Below are 20,789 nucleotides of genomic sequence, written 5' to 3'. Positions count from 1 at the left end.
GTACGTTTAACATTGTGGACCATCCATGAAGTCCTTATCATCACTTATGTTATAGCAGTTATAAACAGTCATTCCCTCACCACCCTCTCACTTTCTCTCTCTTTTTAAATTTTAATATTCTAAAATTGTGTCCAACAAATGAATAGAACTTTCTGCTTTAACTGGTAAGGTTTGAAGTACAGACACTGAAAGCACCTCAGTGAAATCAGACAGCTGGGCAGAGCAGGTACTGATGTCTGTGGGTGTCTCTAGTATCCGAGTGTAGATGATCATGATGTTGGAAAACTCTGCTGCGAAACCCAGCTGTACCTTCACACCACAGTCAAACTGAAGCACACGACTCTCTGGCAGAGCTGTCACACCAAAACACAAAGTATAAAAAAAAAACACCCAGTAATTCAGCAGTCAGTGCTTTTTTTTTTTAAAGTGTTTTTAATGTAATTTCTGGCAAACCCTAAAGAAATGTGTGACCATCTTCCTAATTCACAGATGGTGCATATGGTGACAATGCAACTGGAGAAATGTTTATATTCTTTTCATTCTTTTAATGCACGACATTCAGAAACACATGTGAATCTATAAGTATGTAGAGATTTACATCAAACTAATTGTCTCAATCTTTATTATTAAATAATCTATTTATTTTCTTCCTCATCTACTGTATATAACATGACCTCCACACTATATGGCCAAAAGTATGTGGACACCTGACCACCCATATGTGGGCCTTCCCCAAATATTTCTCACAAAGTTTGAAACACATAAACGTCTAAAATGTCTTTTCATGCTGTTAATATTTTCTTTAACTGGAACTATGGGGCCCAAACCTGTTCCAGCATGACAATGCCCCTGTGCACAAAGCAGGGGCCATAAAGACATGGTGTGTCAAGGATGGTGTGGAAGAACTCAAGTGACTTGAACTGAGCCTTGACCTCAACCTCACTGAACACCTTTGGGATGAACTGGAATGGCAACTACATACCAGGCCTCCTCAGCCAACATCAGTGTCTGACCTCACTAATCCTCTTTGGGCGGCATGATGGTGTAGTGGTTAGCACGGTCACCTCACAGCAAGAAGGTTCCGGGTTCGAACCCAGCGGCCGGCGAGGCCTTTCTGTGTGGAGTTTGCATGTTCTCCCCATGTCTGTGTGGGTTTCCTCCAGGTGCTCTGGTTTCCCCCACAATCCAAAGACATGCAGTTAGGTTAACATGGGGTGGCCTTGGGCTGAAGTGCCCTTGAGCAGGGTACCTGACCCCTGACTGCTCCCTGGGCGCTCTGGTGTGGCTGCCCACTGCTCTGAGTGTGTGTGTTCACTGCTTCAGATGGGTTAAATGCAGAGGATGAATTTCACTGTGCTTGAAGTGTGCATGTGAGGAATAAAGGTTTCTTCTTTTTTTTTCTTCTTCTCTTGTGGTTGAATGGGCAAATCCCCACAGTCACGCTCCAAAATCTAGTGGAAAGCCTTCCCAGAAGAGTGGAGGTTATTATAACAGCAAAGAGGGACTAAATCTGAAATAGGATTTTTTTTACAACAGTGTTTTGTAATAAAGTTCACAAACATGACACCAGGAAAGCAGGCAAGGGTGACATTGTACAACCAAATCCAATAACTAATTCACTTAAAAGAACTGTGCTTTATAGAGGAATTAAGACATGGAATGAATTGCCACTTGATATTCGTCAAGACAAATGCAAAAGGTCCTTTAAAAAGAGACTAAAAGTGTATCTTTTGAATGGTTAATATAGGTGTTGGCTTAAGCTGTATAGTTTGTATTTTTATATTGTTTTATTAGGTGTTCAAAGGAGTACTTTAGCAATGTACAGGTGCCAGCACTGCATTTTACTTTTTGAAAAATTGAGGTGGCAGCACTGCATTTTATAACTGTTTGCTACAATTGTTCCTGAATTTTTTTGTATAAGTATTTTTGTCATGCATTTTGCTATATTAGAATTTTTGAACTTTTAACTTGCACTTAGCATTTTGTAATGCATGTATATCTGTATGTTTCTTAACTGTTGAAATGATGTGATATGTTTTGAAGTGGGGACCCCAGGAAGACTAGTGAACTGCTATGGCACAAGCTAATGGGGATCCTTTAATAAAATAAAATAAATAAACAAAAACATGTAGGTATAATTGGTCAGGTGTCCACATACTTTTTAGTGTACTATGGGTCACTGTGGTGTTTAATACTCATCAAACCAATTTTCAGGGTTTTTTTTTTCAATTAACAAAAAGTTCTACTCCAAGGACAAGGGATTGTCAATGAAAGAACAATGCCCTACAATATGCCATTGATCATATTAGAAGCAGTACTAATGACAAATCAATTTATGGAATAAAATTAGTACTGGAGTGCTATTTTCTATTTTCCCTTGAAACTCAAATTTTCCATTTCTGTTAAGTGCCCTCTATAGTACCTCAAAGTAACTCTAGGGGTATGAGTAGTAAAGATCGAGAGGATGCCCTGATCATGTGAGTGTGAGCTTTCTTGGAGAGCCTGGGAAGGATCTGCACATGTGAAGTGCCTGATGCCTCTGGATCTAATCAACCACCATGCACTACATTATAACAACAGCTTAAGAGTACTATGACCGTCACAGTTAAGAGTAACTAATTCGCTGCTCTGTAATGTATGGTGCGTGACAAAGAGGCTGCAGAATTTGGGAATTTTAGCAAACTTTGCCACTCTATTTCTGGCGTAAAATGACACTTCAGGCACTGCCTCATAACTCACTGGCTGAAGTGATCATTTTCAGAGTGCCCATTTTGTAGAATTTATTTAATCAAACAAATATTTGGAGAACTAGACTGCAGGAACCCAGAAACCTAGGTGCACTTTCCAGGGCTTGCCCGCTCATCTCACCGTCATTGTCAACAACTGCTCATGCACCAGTACTCAGCTAGAGCTACCAACAGTGGTGCTAGTTTGAAGCTGTTATAAAAAATGTATGCAGTTGCACAGAGCTAACAAAAAAAATCAACTACACATAAACAACTTTCACTGCCAGATGTCTAGTGTATGCATACTGGTATAGGTTAATGTTTCCCATTTTGGAGACCATATTGGTAAAATCATGATAGTAGGGAACTGCGCAAGTGTGCCCTCTCTAGCTTTTATCTCTATGGAATAGCCTCATTTGAGAAACACCAGTGTACTATAACAATATCAGACTGATATGATCTTACCATGTGCTATAGACCACTGCAGGTTGCGTGTTGATGCCATAACTGGACACTCTGGTGCCTGAATTCGATCTGTCAGAGCCCGGCGCTCGGAAAGGTTACTGCGCAGCTCTAGGGCCTGTCGACCACGAGTCAGCTCACATCTGCCCATATCTGTAATCATAAAGAGATCATTTCCATCACACTCTAAAACAGCCACCGGAAATGTACTGTTAGCTACAGTACCGTAAAAATAGCCAAGGTGTGAGATCAGAGCTCAAACCTCAAAAGTGTGAAGATTCTCAAGAAAGGAAAACTCACAAAATAACCATCAATGCTAATGCTCTGCTCAGAACTGTTTCATTTGCCCAGGTTAAATCTTCAGCATGTATAACAGCACAACTGCTCTTATATCCACCTCATTAAATCAAAGCTTTGGGTAATGCTGTTGTTGGACAAAGTGCTGTGATGAAGTAAAGTTACTGTGACCATCATGAAGTTGATTATTTTTCTATAACAGGATTATTTCCTATGCTTCTTATACCACACCAATATGCCCAATATTGCATTTTTAATATTTTTTCATTTGTATCTGTATATATTTACATTTAATGTTGTGAAATGTCTTTCAAACAAGTTATTTCCTGTTATCATGTAGGTTATAAACAGCTGTAAAAGTTATTCCCTCACCAGTATCTCTTAAAACAAAAAAACTCTCAACGTTGTTATGTTACTGAGAAACTGAAGAGCATAAAAACTTCCACTGTTTTGAAAACTTTCCCATGTTGGAGAACTTAATGACTATTACAAAGTGCTGATACTGAAGACTCTTTCACGAAATGTTAAATACATATCTCCTTACGGAAGGCCTCACTATATTAAAATTATAACATTTTTCTTTGTTAAATAACAAATATCTGTTTAATCCTTTAAATCCATTTATGTGGAGCATACTACTATACTCAGAGTACTACTATACAGAATGTACTACTATACAGAGCGTATTTACTATACTCAAGGAACTACTATACAGAGCATACTACTGTACTCAGGGTATTACTATACAGAGTGTACTACCATACTCAGGGTATTAATATACAGAGCGTACTACTATACAGAACTTACTACTATAAAGAGTGTACTACAAAACAAGTACTAGCCATACTAGTCCCTGTGTAATGATATGAATGAGTGCATTAATATAAACTTGTGATTTGCAGCTACTGTCAGAGCTGCTTTTATTAAACATTAATCAGAAACTTCTGACCAATCAGAATTGACAATTCAACTACAGTATGGTATAACTTATTATTAACAATGTTTTAACTCTCTAAAATATTTTAAGCTGGTAATCTTTGTTGTTAAAAAATCTTTGGTCACGTTCTTTAGTAAAATTAGACCAAACGTAAATTTACAGTCGGGTAAATTAATATCCTTGCATAAATATACAGTAAATTAATATCCTTGTGGCTTCAAATTACAAAATTTGGGGGCAAAAGAGTGGCTCATTTTAACTCAGACTGATTATAAGTGTGATAGAGTGAAGCCCAGAACCTTCAGCTACTCTGTCCAGCATGACGGTGACCTTCTCCTGCTCCATCAGTCTCTTCTTCAGGAAGCTCATGAAGATGCCATTGGACAAGTCATCTTTGTTCACCTCAAAAGCCTCTGCATCAACACATCTTCATGTACAAACACATATATTCAGCTGTACTTTCATGATCGTTGTGATTTAACAACCAGCATACAGTATGAACAAAGTTTGTAAGACTCACGTCGCATAGCCAAACACAATGTTTGCTGTGACTTTCAGCGGTCCAGGCTGCTGGATGATGTCATCATTCAGGTTTCTGTAACAGTAATACACAGACACAGAGGCTGAACAAATTGGAAAAAGAACTTTACTTTTAATTACAGCAAATTTTAACAACATGAAGCTGATGTAAACTGACATTATGTTATGCTATTGTTATATCAATTATGGATTCTGATTGGTCAGAAGGTGTTTCTATAACAGCAGCTCTGACAGTAGAAAATTGTAATTGCTGGTAAATTGCTGTGGTATAAGAGGAATGAAACACTTTGGGGTGTGCTTCATCACGCCCCCTGTTGTGGATTATTTTCCTATTACTGCATATTAAGAGCTGTCATCTAAAACCTGTAGATACATAAATTCTGAACTATTTCCTGTGAAATACATTTCTCTGTGTACATGACAACACTGAAAAAAATGAACTCACTCTGTTGCTGGTGTTATAGAATCCTCTTTTGTTGGATTAACCAAACAAAGTCGCTTTTTAAGGTGTAATTAAGTCAGTTGCTTTATTTCAATTATGATTAAGACTTCTTTATATTAACTCAACAATGTCATTAAATCAATACAACCTTTCTAAATAAAATGCATATTACATTCAGCATTGACAACATTTGTCCTTTATCCTGTTCTACAGGGTCGCAGGCAAGCTGGAGCCTATCCCAGCTGACTACGGGCAAAAGGCGGGGTACACCCTGGACAAGTCGCCAGGTCATCACAGGGCTGACACATACAACCATTCACACCTACAGTCAATTTAGAGTCACCAGTTAACCTAACCTGCATGTCTTTGGACTGTGGGGGAAACCGGAGCAAACCCACATGGACAACATGCAAACTCCGCACAGAAAGGCCCTTGCCGGCCACAGGGCTCGAACCCGGACCTTCTTGCTGTGAGGCGACAGCGCTAACCACTACACCACCGTGCTGCCCTTTGCCAAAAATTATAGAGCTAAATTTTGCATGCCTTCTACTGAAATTGGAACACTATTTCCATGTTCCAAGTGCAGCCATTGATGAACTGCTTACATAATTGCATTATTTGATGAGCATTGCATGTGTGCCTTTATCGTGTCATTGAAGAAATCTTTGAGAATCACAACCTCAGTGTAGATCAGTTGGTCACTGAAGAACTGACTAATGCATTATCATCTTTTAACCCATTGTAAAAAGCTGTAGCAAAGAATGGGGCACTAGGTATTGCTTTCAAATGGGGACGGTATTATAGGGAGCACTTTGGCATTGTTGATCCAGTTGAATACATACTTGAGTCTGAAACAAATAGGCCTAAGACTTTTCAGTATATACCTATATTGAAATCACTGCAACAGTTACTGAAACAGAAGGATGTACTCAATAAAGTAGTTGATGCTGGATCACATTCAGTACATCAGGAGTAATATAGATCTGATCGAGATGATCATCACTTTCTGAACAATCATTTTCTATCTTGTGAGGAAGTTGAATCTCTGTCTTTATATAGATGATTTTGAAATCTGTAACCCATTAGGGACCTCGCGAAAAAATCATAAACTCTGTTCAGTTTATTGGGTTTTAGGAAATCTGCCACCAGGTTCTCATTCTGCTCTCTCCTCTAGTTACCTTGTGTTGTTATGTAAAAGTAATGATGTGAAGACCTTTGGCTATCAGAAAATATTCCAGCCCCTTTTACATGACCTTGTCACTTTAGAGCAGCAAGGGGTTTTCATCGACCATTTTGGAGCATTCATTAAAGGTACCGTCCAGTGTGTAGTTGCGGATAATCTTGGAGCTCACGGATTGGCTGGTTTTGTGGAAAGTTTCTCTGGGAAGTATATCTGTAGATTTTGTACTGCCACATGCTCAGAGATTCAGTCAAAAGAGGTGAAAACTGGTGTATTTCATCTCAAGACTGAAGAGAGCCATTGTGTACATGTAGCAAGAGCACTTGAAAGAGGAAAACCTTCTTGTGATGTGAAAAATTCCTGTGTTTTAGCTGATAGCCTTTTGTACTTTAAGGTTACCACAGGTTTTCCCCCTGATCTTCCCCATGATCTCTTCGAGGGCATAGTGCCTGTTGAACTAGCTGAGTGCTTCAGAGTTTTGATAAGTAAGAAGTATTTCTCCTTTGAAACTCTAAATCACAAGATTCAGACATTTCCATATAAATGGGGAGACCAGGTTAATTGACCTCATTTATTACCAAGCACTTTCCACACTAAAAATACAATTGGTGGCAATGCACACGAGAATAGATAGTTTTCACATGACGTCACAGAGTCGGGGATTCCCTAGTGGCGGCCATCTTGGGGGTCCAGCTTACCGTACGGGTCACTGAGCACACATTGTAACGCGCGAGTACAAAGTCTTCAAAAGAACCCAAGCAGGCTATTTAAAGCTAGCAATGGTGTACACCTGTTGTATTCACGGCTGTCGTAATAGGTCAGATGATGAAGTCAAGCGGAGCTTTTATGGAATTCCCACTGTACGGGAGCACGAAGGCGAGCAAACAAAGAAACTCAGCATACAAAGGAGAAATCTATGGCTTGCGAGAATCAACCGCAAGGATTATCAGCCTTCCAAACACAGCAAAGTCTGCTCCGATCATTTTATAAGTGGTAAGTTGTTTAAATAAACAATCAATTGTGTTTAAGTTTGTTTTTGGAAACCAAAACATCATGTGAACAATCTCTGGAGAATGCCTAACTGGAACTGCTGAGTGTACATTTACATTGTAATGTACACTTAATATCGCGCGTTTGTCACGTTTCTATTTGAAACTTGTCACTTCACTCACGCAAGGGTCATTTTTGAAAAACATTTTAGGTCTATTCTGTATGATTTGATTTGTGTTTGGGATGCAAACAGTGCGCCTTTTGGCGGATGCCGCCTGAATCGCGCAGATCTGATTTTTTTGGGGGGGTGGGGCGTTGGAGTGTCATTATAATTTCAAAGTAAATTCTGTATTAAAATTACTAAATAAGCAAATCCGTTACAGTCCATGAAACAGGAAGTATAAGGATGAGAAAAAAAAACAGTTTAAATCGGAAAGCTGCGCACATTTGCGCAGCCCGAGCGGTGTGTAGGACTGCGCATATGTGCGCAGCTTTCCGATTTAAACTGTTTTTTTCTCATCCTTATACTTCCTGTTTCATGGACTGTAACAGATTTGCTTATTTAGTAATTTTAATACAGAATTTACTTTGAAATTATAATCAGACACTCCAACGCCCCCCCTAAAAAAAAATTGGATCTGCGCGATTCAGGCGGCATCCGCCAAAAGGCGCGCTGTGAATATATAAAGTTGTATATATCAGACAGCCTTTAAAGTTTGATGAAGTCAGTTTCAGGCTTTGGAGCAGGCTTTGGCAGTTTCAGGCTTTGGCAGCCCTGCATAGTCACTTGAAAATGCATCTTTGTCCACTTCGTAGGGGTCAATTCCCCCAATCAAGGCCAGTTTGGCTGCATACCGTTGTCGTGAGATGTCGTCTAATGTATCTATATACTTCTGTTTGCTTGATTTTGCCGACATTGATCTTTATTTTAGAAAACTGACTATATAACTTCATAAATTCGTCCGAGATAACGTAGCCGGTAGTGGCGATGATCTGTTTTGTTTGCCCCCCAAGATGGCGGCTGGGGGGCGTTCCCCGGAATGCCGTGACGTCAGTGAAAACTATTTATTGGTGTTTGTTGAGATTGATACCATTAATTATTGGAAATCTAGTACCAGAAGACGAACCAGCTTGGCAAATCATTCTAGATTTGAAGGATATTGTTGATTTGGTAGTGTGCCCAGTCCATACTGATGAGTCAATTGCATACTTGGAAAGTAAAATATCAGAACATCGATATAGGTACCATGAACTATTTCCAGAAAACAATCTGCTACCAAAGCATCACTTTCTTGAGCACTATCCAGCGATGATTTGCCTCTTTGGTCCACTCGTGTGCTTATGGGCAATGAGATTTAAAGCGAAGCATTCTTTTTTTTAAGCAAGTTGTTAGGCACATGAACTGCTTTAAAAACATAACCCTGTCTCTTGCCAATAAACATCAGTTAATGATTGCCCATTACGTGCATTCATCAAATGGTGAAAAATCCTCTCTGGAAGTTTCACAAGTTTCCACTGTCCCTGTTGAAATCCTGAAAGAGTATGTCGCACTTACCTTCACTCAGAAGTACCCTGATGCCTCTGTAGTTAATCTGACCTTGAATGTTTCTGTTGATGGCATAAATTACAGAAAGGGCATGATAATAGCACATGGGTCAGTTGGTGGCCTGCCAGATTTTGCAGAAATTGTGCAGATTTGTGTTGTTAAAGAAAGTTTGGAATTCATTGTGAAAAAATACCCTCATGGTACAGAGAGCACTACCATGCCTTCCAGTTAGATCCATCTCCATCAAATGTTTCTTTGATCGAGCTAAGTGAACTAGCAGATCGTTATCCCCTTTCTGACTACAAAATTGGAGTGTTCCGCATGGTGACAGTGAAAAGATACATACATACTTCAGGTAATTAACAATATATCTTTAAACTTCAAACATATTGGGCAGCTGCTGCCAGCTTATGTCACCCTCTACCGTACTCAATAGGCTCAGTTAATTGGCACTAGTGACCTATCATCCTCACTACATTTTTCATTTGAGGTTTAGTTGATGGAAATTGACAAAAGAATTTTGGTAGGGCAATTGAATTTTCATATTCACACACTTATATTTACACTTATATTTAAACATAAGTGCGTGATGTTTGCATATTGTGAAAAATATTGTAAGTTTGTCTAATAGTTTTGCGGTCCAGGTTTGGGCTAAATCTGTGTTTTTCTTTTAATACAGAGTAAGAGTTGGAGTGGACCTAAAATGACAGACTGTGTAAAGCTTCGGATTATCCTTGGAGAAAACAACTCTGAAAAATGGATCTTGCCGTCTGGAATACCAGAGTCTGCTGACGACCTTAAACTTGAGATTAAAAGACAATGTGCAGTCACAGAGGACTTCAGATTGCAGTACATGGACGTTGAATTTAACGAGTTTCTAAATCTGACCTCAATAGTGGATCTCAAACACTTGAGTGCAGTCAAAGTGATCACAAATGCACAGACAGTAGGCCTAACTACTGCAGTGACCCTTTCAAGTGCTCACGAAGATTGTGCTACTCAGATGCCTAGAACTCTCTCTGAAGACTGTGTCCCTGTCTTCTGCGGACACAGATATACTGTCATCCCCGGAGTCGGCTTCATCAACTTCATCATAGTGGAGGGGGTCATCGTCCTCAGTAACATTGAAGATGTCTCCAGTGCCACTGCTCTACTGTTTGGGGTCATTTATGTTTTGAACTTGAGCTACCCTTCCAACCTGAGGTACACTTTCGAATTTATTCAGAAGGTCCTGATGGGAATTGATAGTCGCCGCCTTTCGGACAAGGTCCAGGTACTGAAAAATAAACTTTTGGGTTAAGCAGTATTGTGAGATGTGTGGACAAAGGTGGACTATGTTATGGACTGTTCAGTTGTCCTTAGACTTGAAATCACTTGTTGTACCCCAACTGCCTTTCTGTGGAAAACTGTTCCTTCAGTATTATGAGATGTGTGGAGAGAGGTGTACTTATGGACTGTTCAGTTGTCCTTAGACTCAGTCACTTGCTGTACCCCAACTGCCTTTCTGTGGAAAAATGTTGCTTTGCTTACTTACTAATTAGGTAATTGGCCTAGGTTTGGGAGAGATAGGACAATTCCTATATGTCCTTAGCAGATCATTTACGGTTACGATGGTCAATTGTAGGTTCATGGAACTGAAAATTGTGTATTTCTGAACTGTTGTGTGTAAAGAAACTAAATATTTAGTTTAACTGAAATTGTTGAAATCAATATACAGTACACGGCGGGCGACACGGTGGTGTAGGGGTTAGCGCTGTCGCCTCACAGCAAGAAGGTCCGGGTTCGAGCCCCGTGGCCGGCGAGGGCCTTTCTGTGTGGAGTTTGCATGTTGTCCATGTGGGTTTCCTCCGGGTGCTCCAGTTTCCCCCACAGTCCAAAGACATGCAGGTTAGGTTAACTGGTGACTCTAAATTGACCGTGAGTGTGAATGGTTGTCTGTGTCTATGTGTCAGCCCTCTTATGACCTGGTGACTTGTCCAGGGTGTACCCTGCCTTTCGCCCGTAGTCAGCTGGGATAGGCTCCAGCTTGCCTGCGACCCTGTAGAACAGGATAAAGTGGCTAGAGATAATGAGATGAAAATATACACGGCTGAATAAATGTAGGTTTATTTTTTAAAATGGTGTTTCCTTCTACAGCTTATTTACTTGGATTTACACAAGAATACTGTGTTTTGTGTGAATTTACATAACAATGTTATGTCAAGTGTGGTTCCACGCAACTGTGTTACTTTAAAGTAAATTAGCTTGACTGTTTTACTTATCTGTGAAAGGTTAATTGATTGAATAGAACAGTGTCAATTTGATTGAACATAACAGCGTTAATTTGATTGAACATAAGAGTATTTAATACAGATGAACTAACCAAGTTACTTTGAATATACTCAACTCACTCTTGTATGATTTACTACATTTTATTGAGCTCATATTAAAGAATACAGTATCTTAGAAGCTATGCAACACAGTTTCGTGGAACCACTTGACGTAACTTTTTTAATTAAATCCAATAGAACATTTTTTTGAGTGAACTTATGCCCAATGCTTACAATGAACTCCAGCACCGACAGCGTTAGAGAATGTTGCAACCTTACCGCTTGCGACACATATCAAGCAAGAAGACGTTGAGGTCAGTCTGACGCTCCTGCATGCGCTGCAGAACGTCCTGCACCCAGAGACAGTGATCCGACGTGTACGAGGCTGGAGCATCTATAGGCACCATGAAGCTGTTTCCATAATTCTCATAGCCGTGTCCAGCGTAGTAAAGCAGCCCTGCACCATACAGACATACAAGACAGAATCAGCCATGAAGACATATCTAGATTAAAATCATACCCTAAGGTCATTAGCTGAAATATAGAATCCTATTTCTGTAAATTTGATATATGTTTGATATGTCTAGCAATACATTTTACAAAGTTCTTCTTACCCTAAACACAACCAAGACTAACCTATGGTTGCTGTACACTGCAAGTGACACAGAGCTCTGCAGATTGAGGCCTATCCCTGCGTTACACTACACCGTACCACATTCCACTATACTGACACATAGTAACGTTGGAAGCTACAAGCTGCAGCTAGCCAGCAGCTAAATAACTTTGCAGGTGCACACGCAGGTTGTTTGTAGCGTTATTGTGCAACGGTTACACTTATCTATTGTCTTTTCTGACCATACACAGTTACAGTAATCGTATAACAGCACACACACACATATTAGTTAAGTTCAGGTCTTTTATTTTACGTCTCTGTGATTGTGTAGGCGAGAGCTGCATTTTCTCGTTGCTTCACTGTGTTTGTTTACTGCAGGACTCCCGGGTTCTGTGGTCAAAAGACCCGAACTATGGAGGCTGGGGTGGCTTTGTAGTGCCAGTCTTGTGCACGTGCACCAGCTCGTGCATGGATTGCAGTGGTTTCACCCAATTAACATTAATTATGCGTATTGTAAAAAATTTATGCATTTATTGTAATTGGGTATTTTGTTTATGAATTATAGAGATTATTGGCTGCACTTAGACCTGAAATTATGTAAATGTATGGTTTATGCGATGTTGGTAAAATAAAGTAATTGGTGTCTTCCAGTGGGTGGGGACAGACCACTATATCTAGCCCTCTGAAGGGAGGTGGATTAGTTGGGTCATAGGTACTGTCTGTTATGTAGTAGTCCTGTAATGTGCATGTGTAAGATTGTGTGTGTTCTCGTGCATAGCTGTCCTGAGCTTTATGACCCTTTCACACCCTGGTAAACGTGCATAATCGCGAGAACATACTCTTTTGTTTTCTCTGTACCTTCTAGTTTCGCTGAAACCACATTCCTGGTTCCTCCTGTTCTAGGGGGTGTATGGTCTGCTCTTTCATGTATAATAAAAACGACTCCTTATCTGGCGAGTTGACCTTGTGCCCCCGAGCCCCTTACTTATCTTGTCACGCAAGCTTCTGATGTATATAAACCCTGCTCTTTCTGTGTATCGTTGAGCAGTGCTTGAATAAACCAGATTGATTTAACTCGTGTGGTTTGTTTTAACCCTGCTCCAGAGCGCTCTTACGTCAACGCATCTGAACTGAGACAGACACAGGTTCTAACAATTTGGTGACCCCGACGTGATACTCTCAATCAGGTAAGACATGTTTGATTGACTACCTGGTTGGCAGTAGTTTCGTAGTGTCCTACGGAGGACAGTTTTCCCTGGTTCGAGTCCAGGAAGAGCGCGCTATACAAATTTGTACTATATTTGTTGTCTGTTCCTCTTCAGATCCGTTTGTTGTCATTGTACGATGGGAAGCTCGTTCCCTAAGCCTGCGCCAGGGGAAACCCCGGCCGAATGGATGACTAGGTGCGGTTTCGCTTATTATGTTTCTCCTTGGCTCGATAATTTGGCAGGTTGGACCGAGGCCAACCCTCAAATTCCTTCATATCCTCGCCGAGGTACTTTCGATCCTGGTTATCTTGCATCGGCCCATCGCATGATTTATGAGGGATTAGGGGACCCCGGATGGGATCGCCCGTATATGCGGGAAGGATATGCCAAATGGTATGATATGAAGAAGATTTGGGATAATTTTAAACAGGCTTATACTCCCCGTTCAGTCCTGAAATCCATCCCGAAGCCTCGGGCTGCACCCGTCACCAAGGAAACGGAGGAGGCGGCGCTAGGAAAATCCAAATCTCATTCTGCTCCTCCAGCCTCGTTAGATAGTAAACCTCCACCTTATAGTAAGGCTGGAAAAATTACTGGTAAATCGCCGTCAGCTGCAAAAACGATTCCTAAAATTTATCCGTCCCTGGCTGCTGTGTCTGCGTGCCCCCCCCCCACGGTTGACAGAGGGCAGCGTCCCGGAGGGATAAAGGGTGCGCCTGCATCAGCCAAGAACGGCAAAGACGAAGAAAGTAGTGACGATACCGATGATGACACTGATGATGACGATTGGGATAATCCCGATGGTGTGGGTCCAGACGCCGGCTCGCGTCCTTATCCGCCACAAAACGCTGCTTGTGTATGGGTTGCAAAGCGCAGTGGTATTGATATAACTCCTCCGTCCCCGTCGGCTCTTAAGGACATCATCTCGCTTCTTCCGTCACCCGATAAGCCCTTGCTTTTTGTTGATCAGTTAATTAATGTTTCTCGTAATTGTCAGCTTACGGGAGCTGATTACCGGTTTATTCTGCAAAATAAATTAGGAGGCGCATATGATGAGACAGCCCTGTTAGAAAACGTTCAGGTTCTCGCCCCCGTCAATGATCAAGCTGAAAATATTAAGGAAGAGTATGAAGGGGATGACGGTCGCCCGCGTCGGCGCACCGTGTCTACCTTCTTTTGGAAAGACACGCCGGACGCGCTGCAGCAGCTTCGTGAGCAATTGACGCGATACCTGCTCGCCTTAAAACAAGCAAATAGAGACCTGTCACAGGTCACTAATTGCAAACAGGAGCGTTCTGAGCTGACGTCGGCTTTCTGGAAGCGCTTTGGGGAAGTTTGGCAACATTTGGGAGGTCTTGAACTTGATTTGGCAAACCCGAACCCAATGTTCTTGTCCACCTTTCTGTCTAATTGTCGCCCCGAAATACAGAGCGTATTAAAACATCACTGGAGTGACCGGAATAATCTGGTCCTCCGTCAGGCCGGGGAGCGGGTGCGCACGCTGGAGAGCGATGGTCTTTTAGACTGTAAAACGAATAAAGCATGTTTATCCGTCGTGCCGGGCGGACGAGCGGAGGGACGACAGGAGAGGGGTCGCCGAACGGGACCGCGCGGCGGGGGAGGGAGGAGAAATGGAAAGTGCCACTATTGTGGAAAAGAGGGGCACTGGATAAGAGAATGTCATGCGAAACAGCGAGATGAGCAGGAACGCGAGAAACCCGTCATGCGCGCCGGTTCAAGCCCCACAGGGCAGAGAGATCCTGCCCGCCCATAGGGCTGCCCTCAGAGCGATGAAACCCCGACCGTTGCTATGTTAAATCTTTTATTCAGCTCCCCTCTTAACGAAGATCTTCCCACTATTGTTTTATGCCTGGCAGGGACTGAATATCCTTTTTTACTCGACACCGGGGCTACCATGTCCTCAGTGGGGAGGGAATATGCGGGTCCTTTATCTACACGGTCTGTAAGCTCTGTGGGAATAGAAGGGGTTCCTTTCCATTCCAGTTGCACGCCCCCCCTTTCTGTTACTTGTGCCCTTGATCCTTTACTGAAGTTTTCTCACTCCTTTGTTTGCATGCCTGATTGCCCTTTTAACCTGCTTGGACGGGACCTCATGAGCCTCCTAGGGCTCTCTATTTCTTTTAGTGGCTCACACATGGTTGTTGACATACCAGACGAAACCTCGTCGGCTGCTCTTGCCCTCACCTCTCTTTCTCTCCCCCATAACCTTCTCAATGCTGCTTGTGCCGTTACCTGCCTCACACCCTCTCTTTCTGATCTCCCAGCTTCTCTTTGGGCGAAACATAAGGACGAGGTGGGCTTTGTTAACTGTACCCCTTACGAGGCGGTCATTAAACACTCTTCGCCAGTATATGTAAAACAGTACCCCCTTTCCCCAGCTAAACTGTCTGGCATTGATGATGTTCTGTGTTCTCTCCTAGAGCAAGGTGTGGTTGTTCCCTGTGTCAGCCCTTATAACACCCCAGTGAATCCGGTGCAGAAGCCCAACGGCACGTGGCGTTTCACCCAGGATTTGCGTAAGATTAATGAGTTAATTATCCCAGTCGCCCCATTAGTTCCAGACGTTCCCTCTCTTATGGCCTCGATTCCGTGTGAACATGCGTTTTTCTCTGTGATTGACCTCTGTTCTGCCTTTTTCAGCGTCCCTGTGGGCCACGACACGCAGCCCCTGTTCGCTTTTACGCACAGGGGAAAGCAGTACACATGGACCAGGTTACCCCAAGGATATGTCGATTCCCCCGCGGTTTTTACAGCCGTAGTGAGGGACGCCTTGGCCGGTTTGTGCCTCCCCTCGGGCTCCTCCGTGCTCCAATACGCGGATGATCTTCTGGTAACGGCGGAGGACGAGGACCTTTGCGCTAAAGCCACACTCGCTCTCCTCTCTCTTCTGGCGCAAGAAGGTTTCAAGGTCTCACGAACTAAGCTTCAGTTCTGCCTCCCCACTGTTCGATATCTGGGTCACGATCTCTCCCAGGGCTCCCGCAGGCTCAGCCCCGAGCGTGTGCAGGTCATCCTAGACACTCAGGTGCCTGCCACCAAACACGCCCTCATGGCTTTTCTGGGACTTATCAATTACTGCCGCCAGTGGATTCCTGACTGTTCCACCTATGACAAGTGTCTGCGCTCTGCAATTCTGCACTCGGACCCTTTGACTCAGCCCCTGGTGTGGTCTGATGAGATGCTGACGGCCTTCAGGGCCTTGAAACAGGCTTTATGCTCGGCCCCTGCTCTCGGACTTCCGAATTACCGTTTGCCGTTTCATTTATATGTGTGCAACCAGCAGGGAACTGCGTCTGGGGTTTTGGCGCAGGAGCACGGGGGGGGTATGCGGCCTTGTGCGTTCCTCTCTAAAACTCTTGATTCTGTGGCACAGGGTCTCCCTGCTTGCCTCAGGGCGGTGGCTGCATGTGCTGTCATGGTCACGGACGCTGAACGGCTGGTTTTGTCTCACCCGCTCGTTCTCCACACCTCACATGATGTAGTGCACGTTTTAAAGAACCTCAGTACCCAGCATTTATCTGCGCAGCGTCGCTCTGGATACGAGTCTATTCTTTTGGCCACCGAAAACCTTACTGTTAAGCCCTCCTCCTCCTTTGATTCTCTCGCGCACGCGCTTCAGCGCCTCCTCAATTCACAGGATGATTTTCTTCCTTCTGAAACACACGACTGCATTTCTAGCATTCTTTTCGAGACAAGTATCCGCCCCGACTTACGCTCCACCCCGTTACTTTCAGGTGATTCGCTGTTTGTGGACGGCTCGTGCTCACGCCCCTCTGACGGCGTCTTTGTGTGTGGTTATTCTGTGTGCCGCCTTCCTGATGAAACTGTTGAAGCTTTTTCTCTTCCTTTCTCCTCGGCTCAGGCTGCCGAACTATACGCTCTAACCCGTGCATGTGTTATTGCCCAGGACACAGACGTCACTATCTACACTGATTCACGTTACGCTTTCGGCGTTGCTCACGACTTTGGTCGGATTTGGGCTTCGCGTGGGTTCACCACTGCAGACGGTAAGCCCATTTCTCATTCTTCGCTTGTTACTGATTTAATCACCGCCTGTCTTCTCCCGCGCTCTTTAGCCATTGTTAAGACTCGTGCTCATTGTATTGGGGACTCTTTTGAGATCAGGGGAAACTCTCTCGCCGATCGCATTGCCAAAGCCGCGGCTGCCTCCGGTGTTTTTCCGCCTTCGCTTACTCTCTCCCTGGTCTCATCCAGTCGCATGATTAGTGCCGTTCTTCCGGACATTGACTTGATCTCCCTCCAGGCCTCCGCTTCGGCCTCAGACAACCATTTCTGGGACTCATGCGGCGCGCAGCCGTCTGACGGCGTTCGGATCGATGCTCAGGGCCGCCTTTGTTTGCCTAGACATTGCACTCCTTTCCTCGTCCGCGAGTTTCATGGTCCCACTCACCGCGGACGAAGGGGGGTAGTGGAGGATTTATCCAAAATATTTTGCATCGACAAAATACACACCGATGTACATCACATTCTAGACAGATGTTTAACGTGCGCACAGAATAATCCATCTAAACCAGGCGCGGTACATCAGCACCTTCCCATACCTGACACGCCGTTCCAGGAATGGCAGATTGACTTTACTCACATGCCAAAACAGGGCCCCTTTAAGTATCTTTTGGTCATGGTCGACAAATTTTCACGATGGGTGGAGGCTTTCCCTTGCGGGAAAGAAGACGCTCGCACGGCGGTAAACAAATTGACGCAAGAAATCATTCCGCGTTATGGCCTCCCGGTAGGGATAGACTCTGACAAAGGGACGCCGTTCACCTCTAAGGTGACCCAAGAACTATGTAAGGACCTAAAAATCCTTTGGCGATTCCACATCCCGTACCATCCACAATCCTCCGGCATTGTGGAGCGCGCAAATAGAACAATCAAGGGTAAGCTGCGCAAGGCAATGCAAGAAACCGGCACTAAAAACTGGGTACAAATTTTACCCTTAGTCCTCGCTGACATGCGAATGACCGCTCAAGTGGCCCTCGACAACCTGTCTCCGTACGAGCTCGTGATGGGCCGGCCTTTTCCTACACCCTGGCGCAGAGGTATGCAGGCTATAGGAACGAGTGATCTTGATGTACATCTCAGTGAGTACGCCGTGGGTCTCATGCGGGTGTTGGATGAGTACTGGACGAGACTAAATTCCAAAAAGCCTCCCATTCCTGAGGCACCCACTCACCCCTTTGAGGTAGGGGATAAAGTGTTGGTAAAGAAATTCGCTAAATTAGGCACTCCTCTAGAGGAACCACCCTACAGTGAACCCACGGATGTGCTCGCTGTAACTCGAACGGCTGTACTAACTGACCTTTTTCCACAGTGGATTCATGCCAGTCGAATAAAGAAGGCTCCAATGTAATAGAAATCTATATTGTTGATGCTTAACAGGTTTTTGTGTTTCAGAAAGTTGCTGTGACAATAGCTGACGGCCTTTTCAGGGATCCCCTTTCCAGCATCCGGAGTGATCCGGTTTCGGCTGATCTACAAAGAGGGGATGGTCGGTGCGTCCCGCAGACTTCTGAACTGAGGAATCTGGAAGACACGTGAGCCTGGGCTACCTTCAACTATCTACATCCTGTGGACACAGAAAGAACAAAGTCAGTGACCAGTATGACTTTCCTTCTGGTATTGGTCTTAGCGCTTGGAGCAGGGAATCCCGCTCAAGCCAGCCACGAGGACAACGTTTTTTGGCGATTTGCCAATTGGACTGCTAAACAACATACTAATCAGTCTTGTTATGTCTGTCAATACGTTAGAGTCTAAACTGTAGTTATACTCTGTAAACAAAGTATAAAAGAGGGGATTGTAAGATTGTGTGTGTTCTCGTGCATAGCTGTCCTGAGCTTTATGACCCTTTCACACCCTGGTAAACGTGCATAATCGCGAGAACATACTCTTTTGTTTTCTCTGTACCTTCTAGTTTCGCTGAAACCACATTCCTGGTTCCTCCTGTTCTAGGGGGTGTATGGTCTGCTCTTTCATGTATAATAAAAACGACTCCTTATCTGGCGAGTTGACCTTGTGCCCCCGAGCCCCTTACTTATCTTGTCACGCAAGCTTCTGATGTATATAAACCCTGCTCTTTCTGTGTATCGTTGAGCAGTGCTTGAATAAACCAGATTGATTTAACTCGTGTGGTTTGTTTTAACCCTGCTCCAGAGCGCTCTTACGTCAACGCATCTGAACTGAGACAGACACAGGTTCTAACAGCATGTAATCAGGTGGTGCAATACAGTATTTTATTTTGTAGACAAAGTTTTTTGGGGTTTTTTTTGAATAGTTACTTGAACTTTTATTTTATTATTATAATTTATTTTGTGGGGCGGCATGGTAGTGTAGTGGTTAGCGCTGTTGCCTCACAGCAAGAAGGTCCGGGTTCGAGCCCCATGGCCGGCGAGGGCCTTTCTGTGCGGAGTTTGCATGTTCTCCCCGTGTCCGCATGGGTTTCCTCCGGGTGCTCCGGTTTCCCCCACAGTCCAAAGACATGCAGGTTAGGTTAACTGGTGACTCTAAATTGACCGTAGGTGTGAATGTGAGTGTGAATGGTTGTCTGTGTCTATGTGTCAGCCCTGTGATGACCTGGCGACTTGTCCAGGGTGTACCCCGCCTTTTGCCCGTAGTCAGCTGGGATAGGCTCCAGCTTGCCTGCGACCCTGTAGAACAGGATAAAGCGGCTAGAGATAATGAGATGAGAATTTATTTTGTGTTAAATTTCTGCTGCCACTTTGGGAAACCGGACCCAATAAAACATCTTGTATTAAAAGTTCTATCTTTGGCTGTTGTCCATCATTGTCATATTTAAGAACCTACGTGACACTGCAGCAAGACTAACATAGCTAACAAGTAATGAAAGTCTCTGTAAACCACATCCTGTCTTGAAATAGTGTCGTACAGACTTTACCATGTGGTTTAAGATTTTTATGCTGAACCTCGATTTCGTACTGGTTCTCACAGTCTGAAGGCGGAATTGTAGCCCAAAGCTGGAAATTATTTGAATGATAATATACTTATCAAATTACGGATGTAGAAAATCCTTGGATCACTTGCTCACTGGAGATATGGAATAATGTGACCAAAAAACACAACATGAGACAAAAGATGGGTATTCTTAAACGGTTTGCATATGACTTGGGCTTTACACCTAGTGTCTATGACAAGCAATTCCATGTTTGGACTAACAAAGGCCTTACAACATATAGCTCTCTGGTCAATGACCAAGGACAGGTGTATAGCTTTCAGCATTTGAAAGATAAATTTGGGCTAGAAAATTAGGACCTTTTCAGATATTTGCAGATAAGGGATTATATTTGCAAAAAATTTCCTAAAAAAGAGGAAGAGCCAGGCAACAAAATTATATGCCGCTTTTCCACTACAAACGCGGCTGAGTTGGGCTGAGCCGTGCCGTGCTGAGCAGGGCTGTTGGCGTTGCATTTCGACTACAACCGCGCTGAACCGTGCTGGCTGGAAGTGGGTGGACACATTGGGTGGAGTTAGCGAAAGTGGGTG

General features: G+C 43.5%; 1 protein-coding gene across 4 annotated transcripts in view; it reads right to left on the bottom strand.

Moving 5' to 3' along the window:
* The window catches only part of malt2 (MALT paracaspase 2), a 79,052-nt gene that overhangs the window by 2,813 nt on the left and 55,450 nt on the right, over window positions 1-20,789 (bottom strand). For all 4 annotated transcript variants that reach the window (XM_060941241.1, XM_060941240.1, XM_060941242.1 and 1 more), the window contains 5 exons: window positions 11,709-11,886; window positions 4,943-5,017; window positions 4,722-4,849; window positions 3,192-3,341; window positions 196-353 (listed from right to left, as the gene is read on the bottom strand). In XM_060941241.1, the coding sequence (XP_060797224.1) occupies window positions 196-353; window positions 3,192-3,341; window positions 4,722-4,849; window positions 4,943-5,017; window positions 11,709-11,886 (689 nt within the window). The remainder of the gene's footprint in view (window positions 1-195; window positions 354-3,191; window positions 3,342-4,721; window positions 4,850-4,942; window positions 5,018-11,708; window positions 11,887-20,789) is intronic.

Source organism: Neoarius graeffei, chromosome 15 (assembly GCF_027579695.1).
Source record: "Neoarius graeffei isolate fNeoGra1 chromosome 15, fNeoGra1.pri, whole genome shotgun sequence".
In the NCBI taxonomy this organism is placed as follows: Eukaryota; Metazoa; Chordata; class Actinopteri; order Siluriformes; family Ariidae; genus Neoarius; species Neoarius graeffei.
The sequence above is the reverse complement of the archived record's forward strand: the minus strand, read 5'-3'. Positions and strand labels throughout refer to the sequence as shown.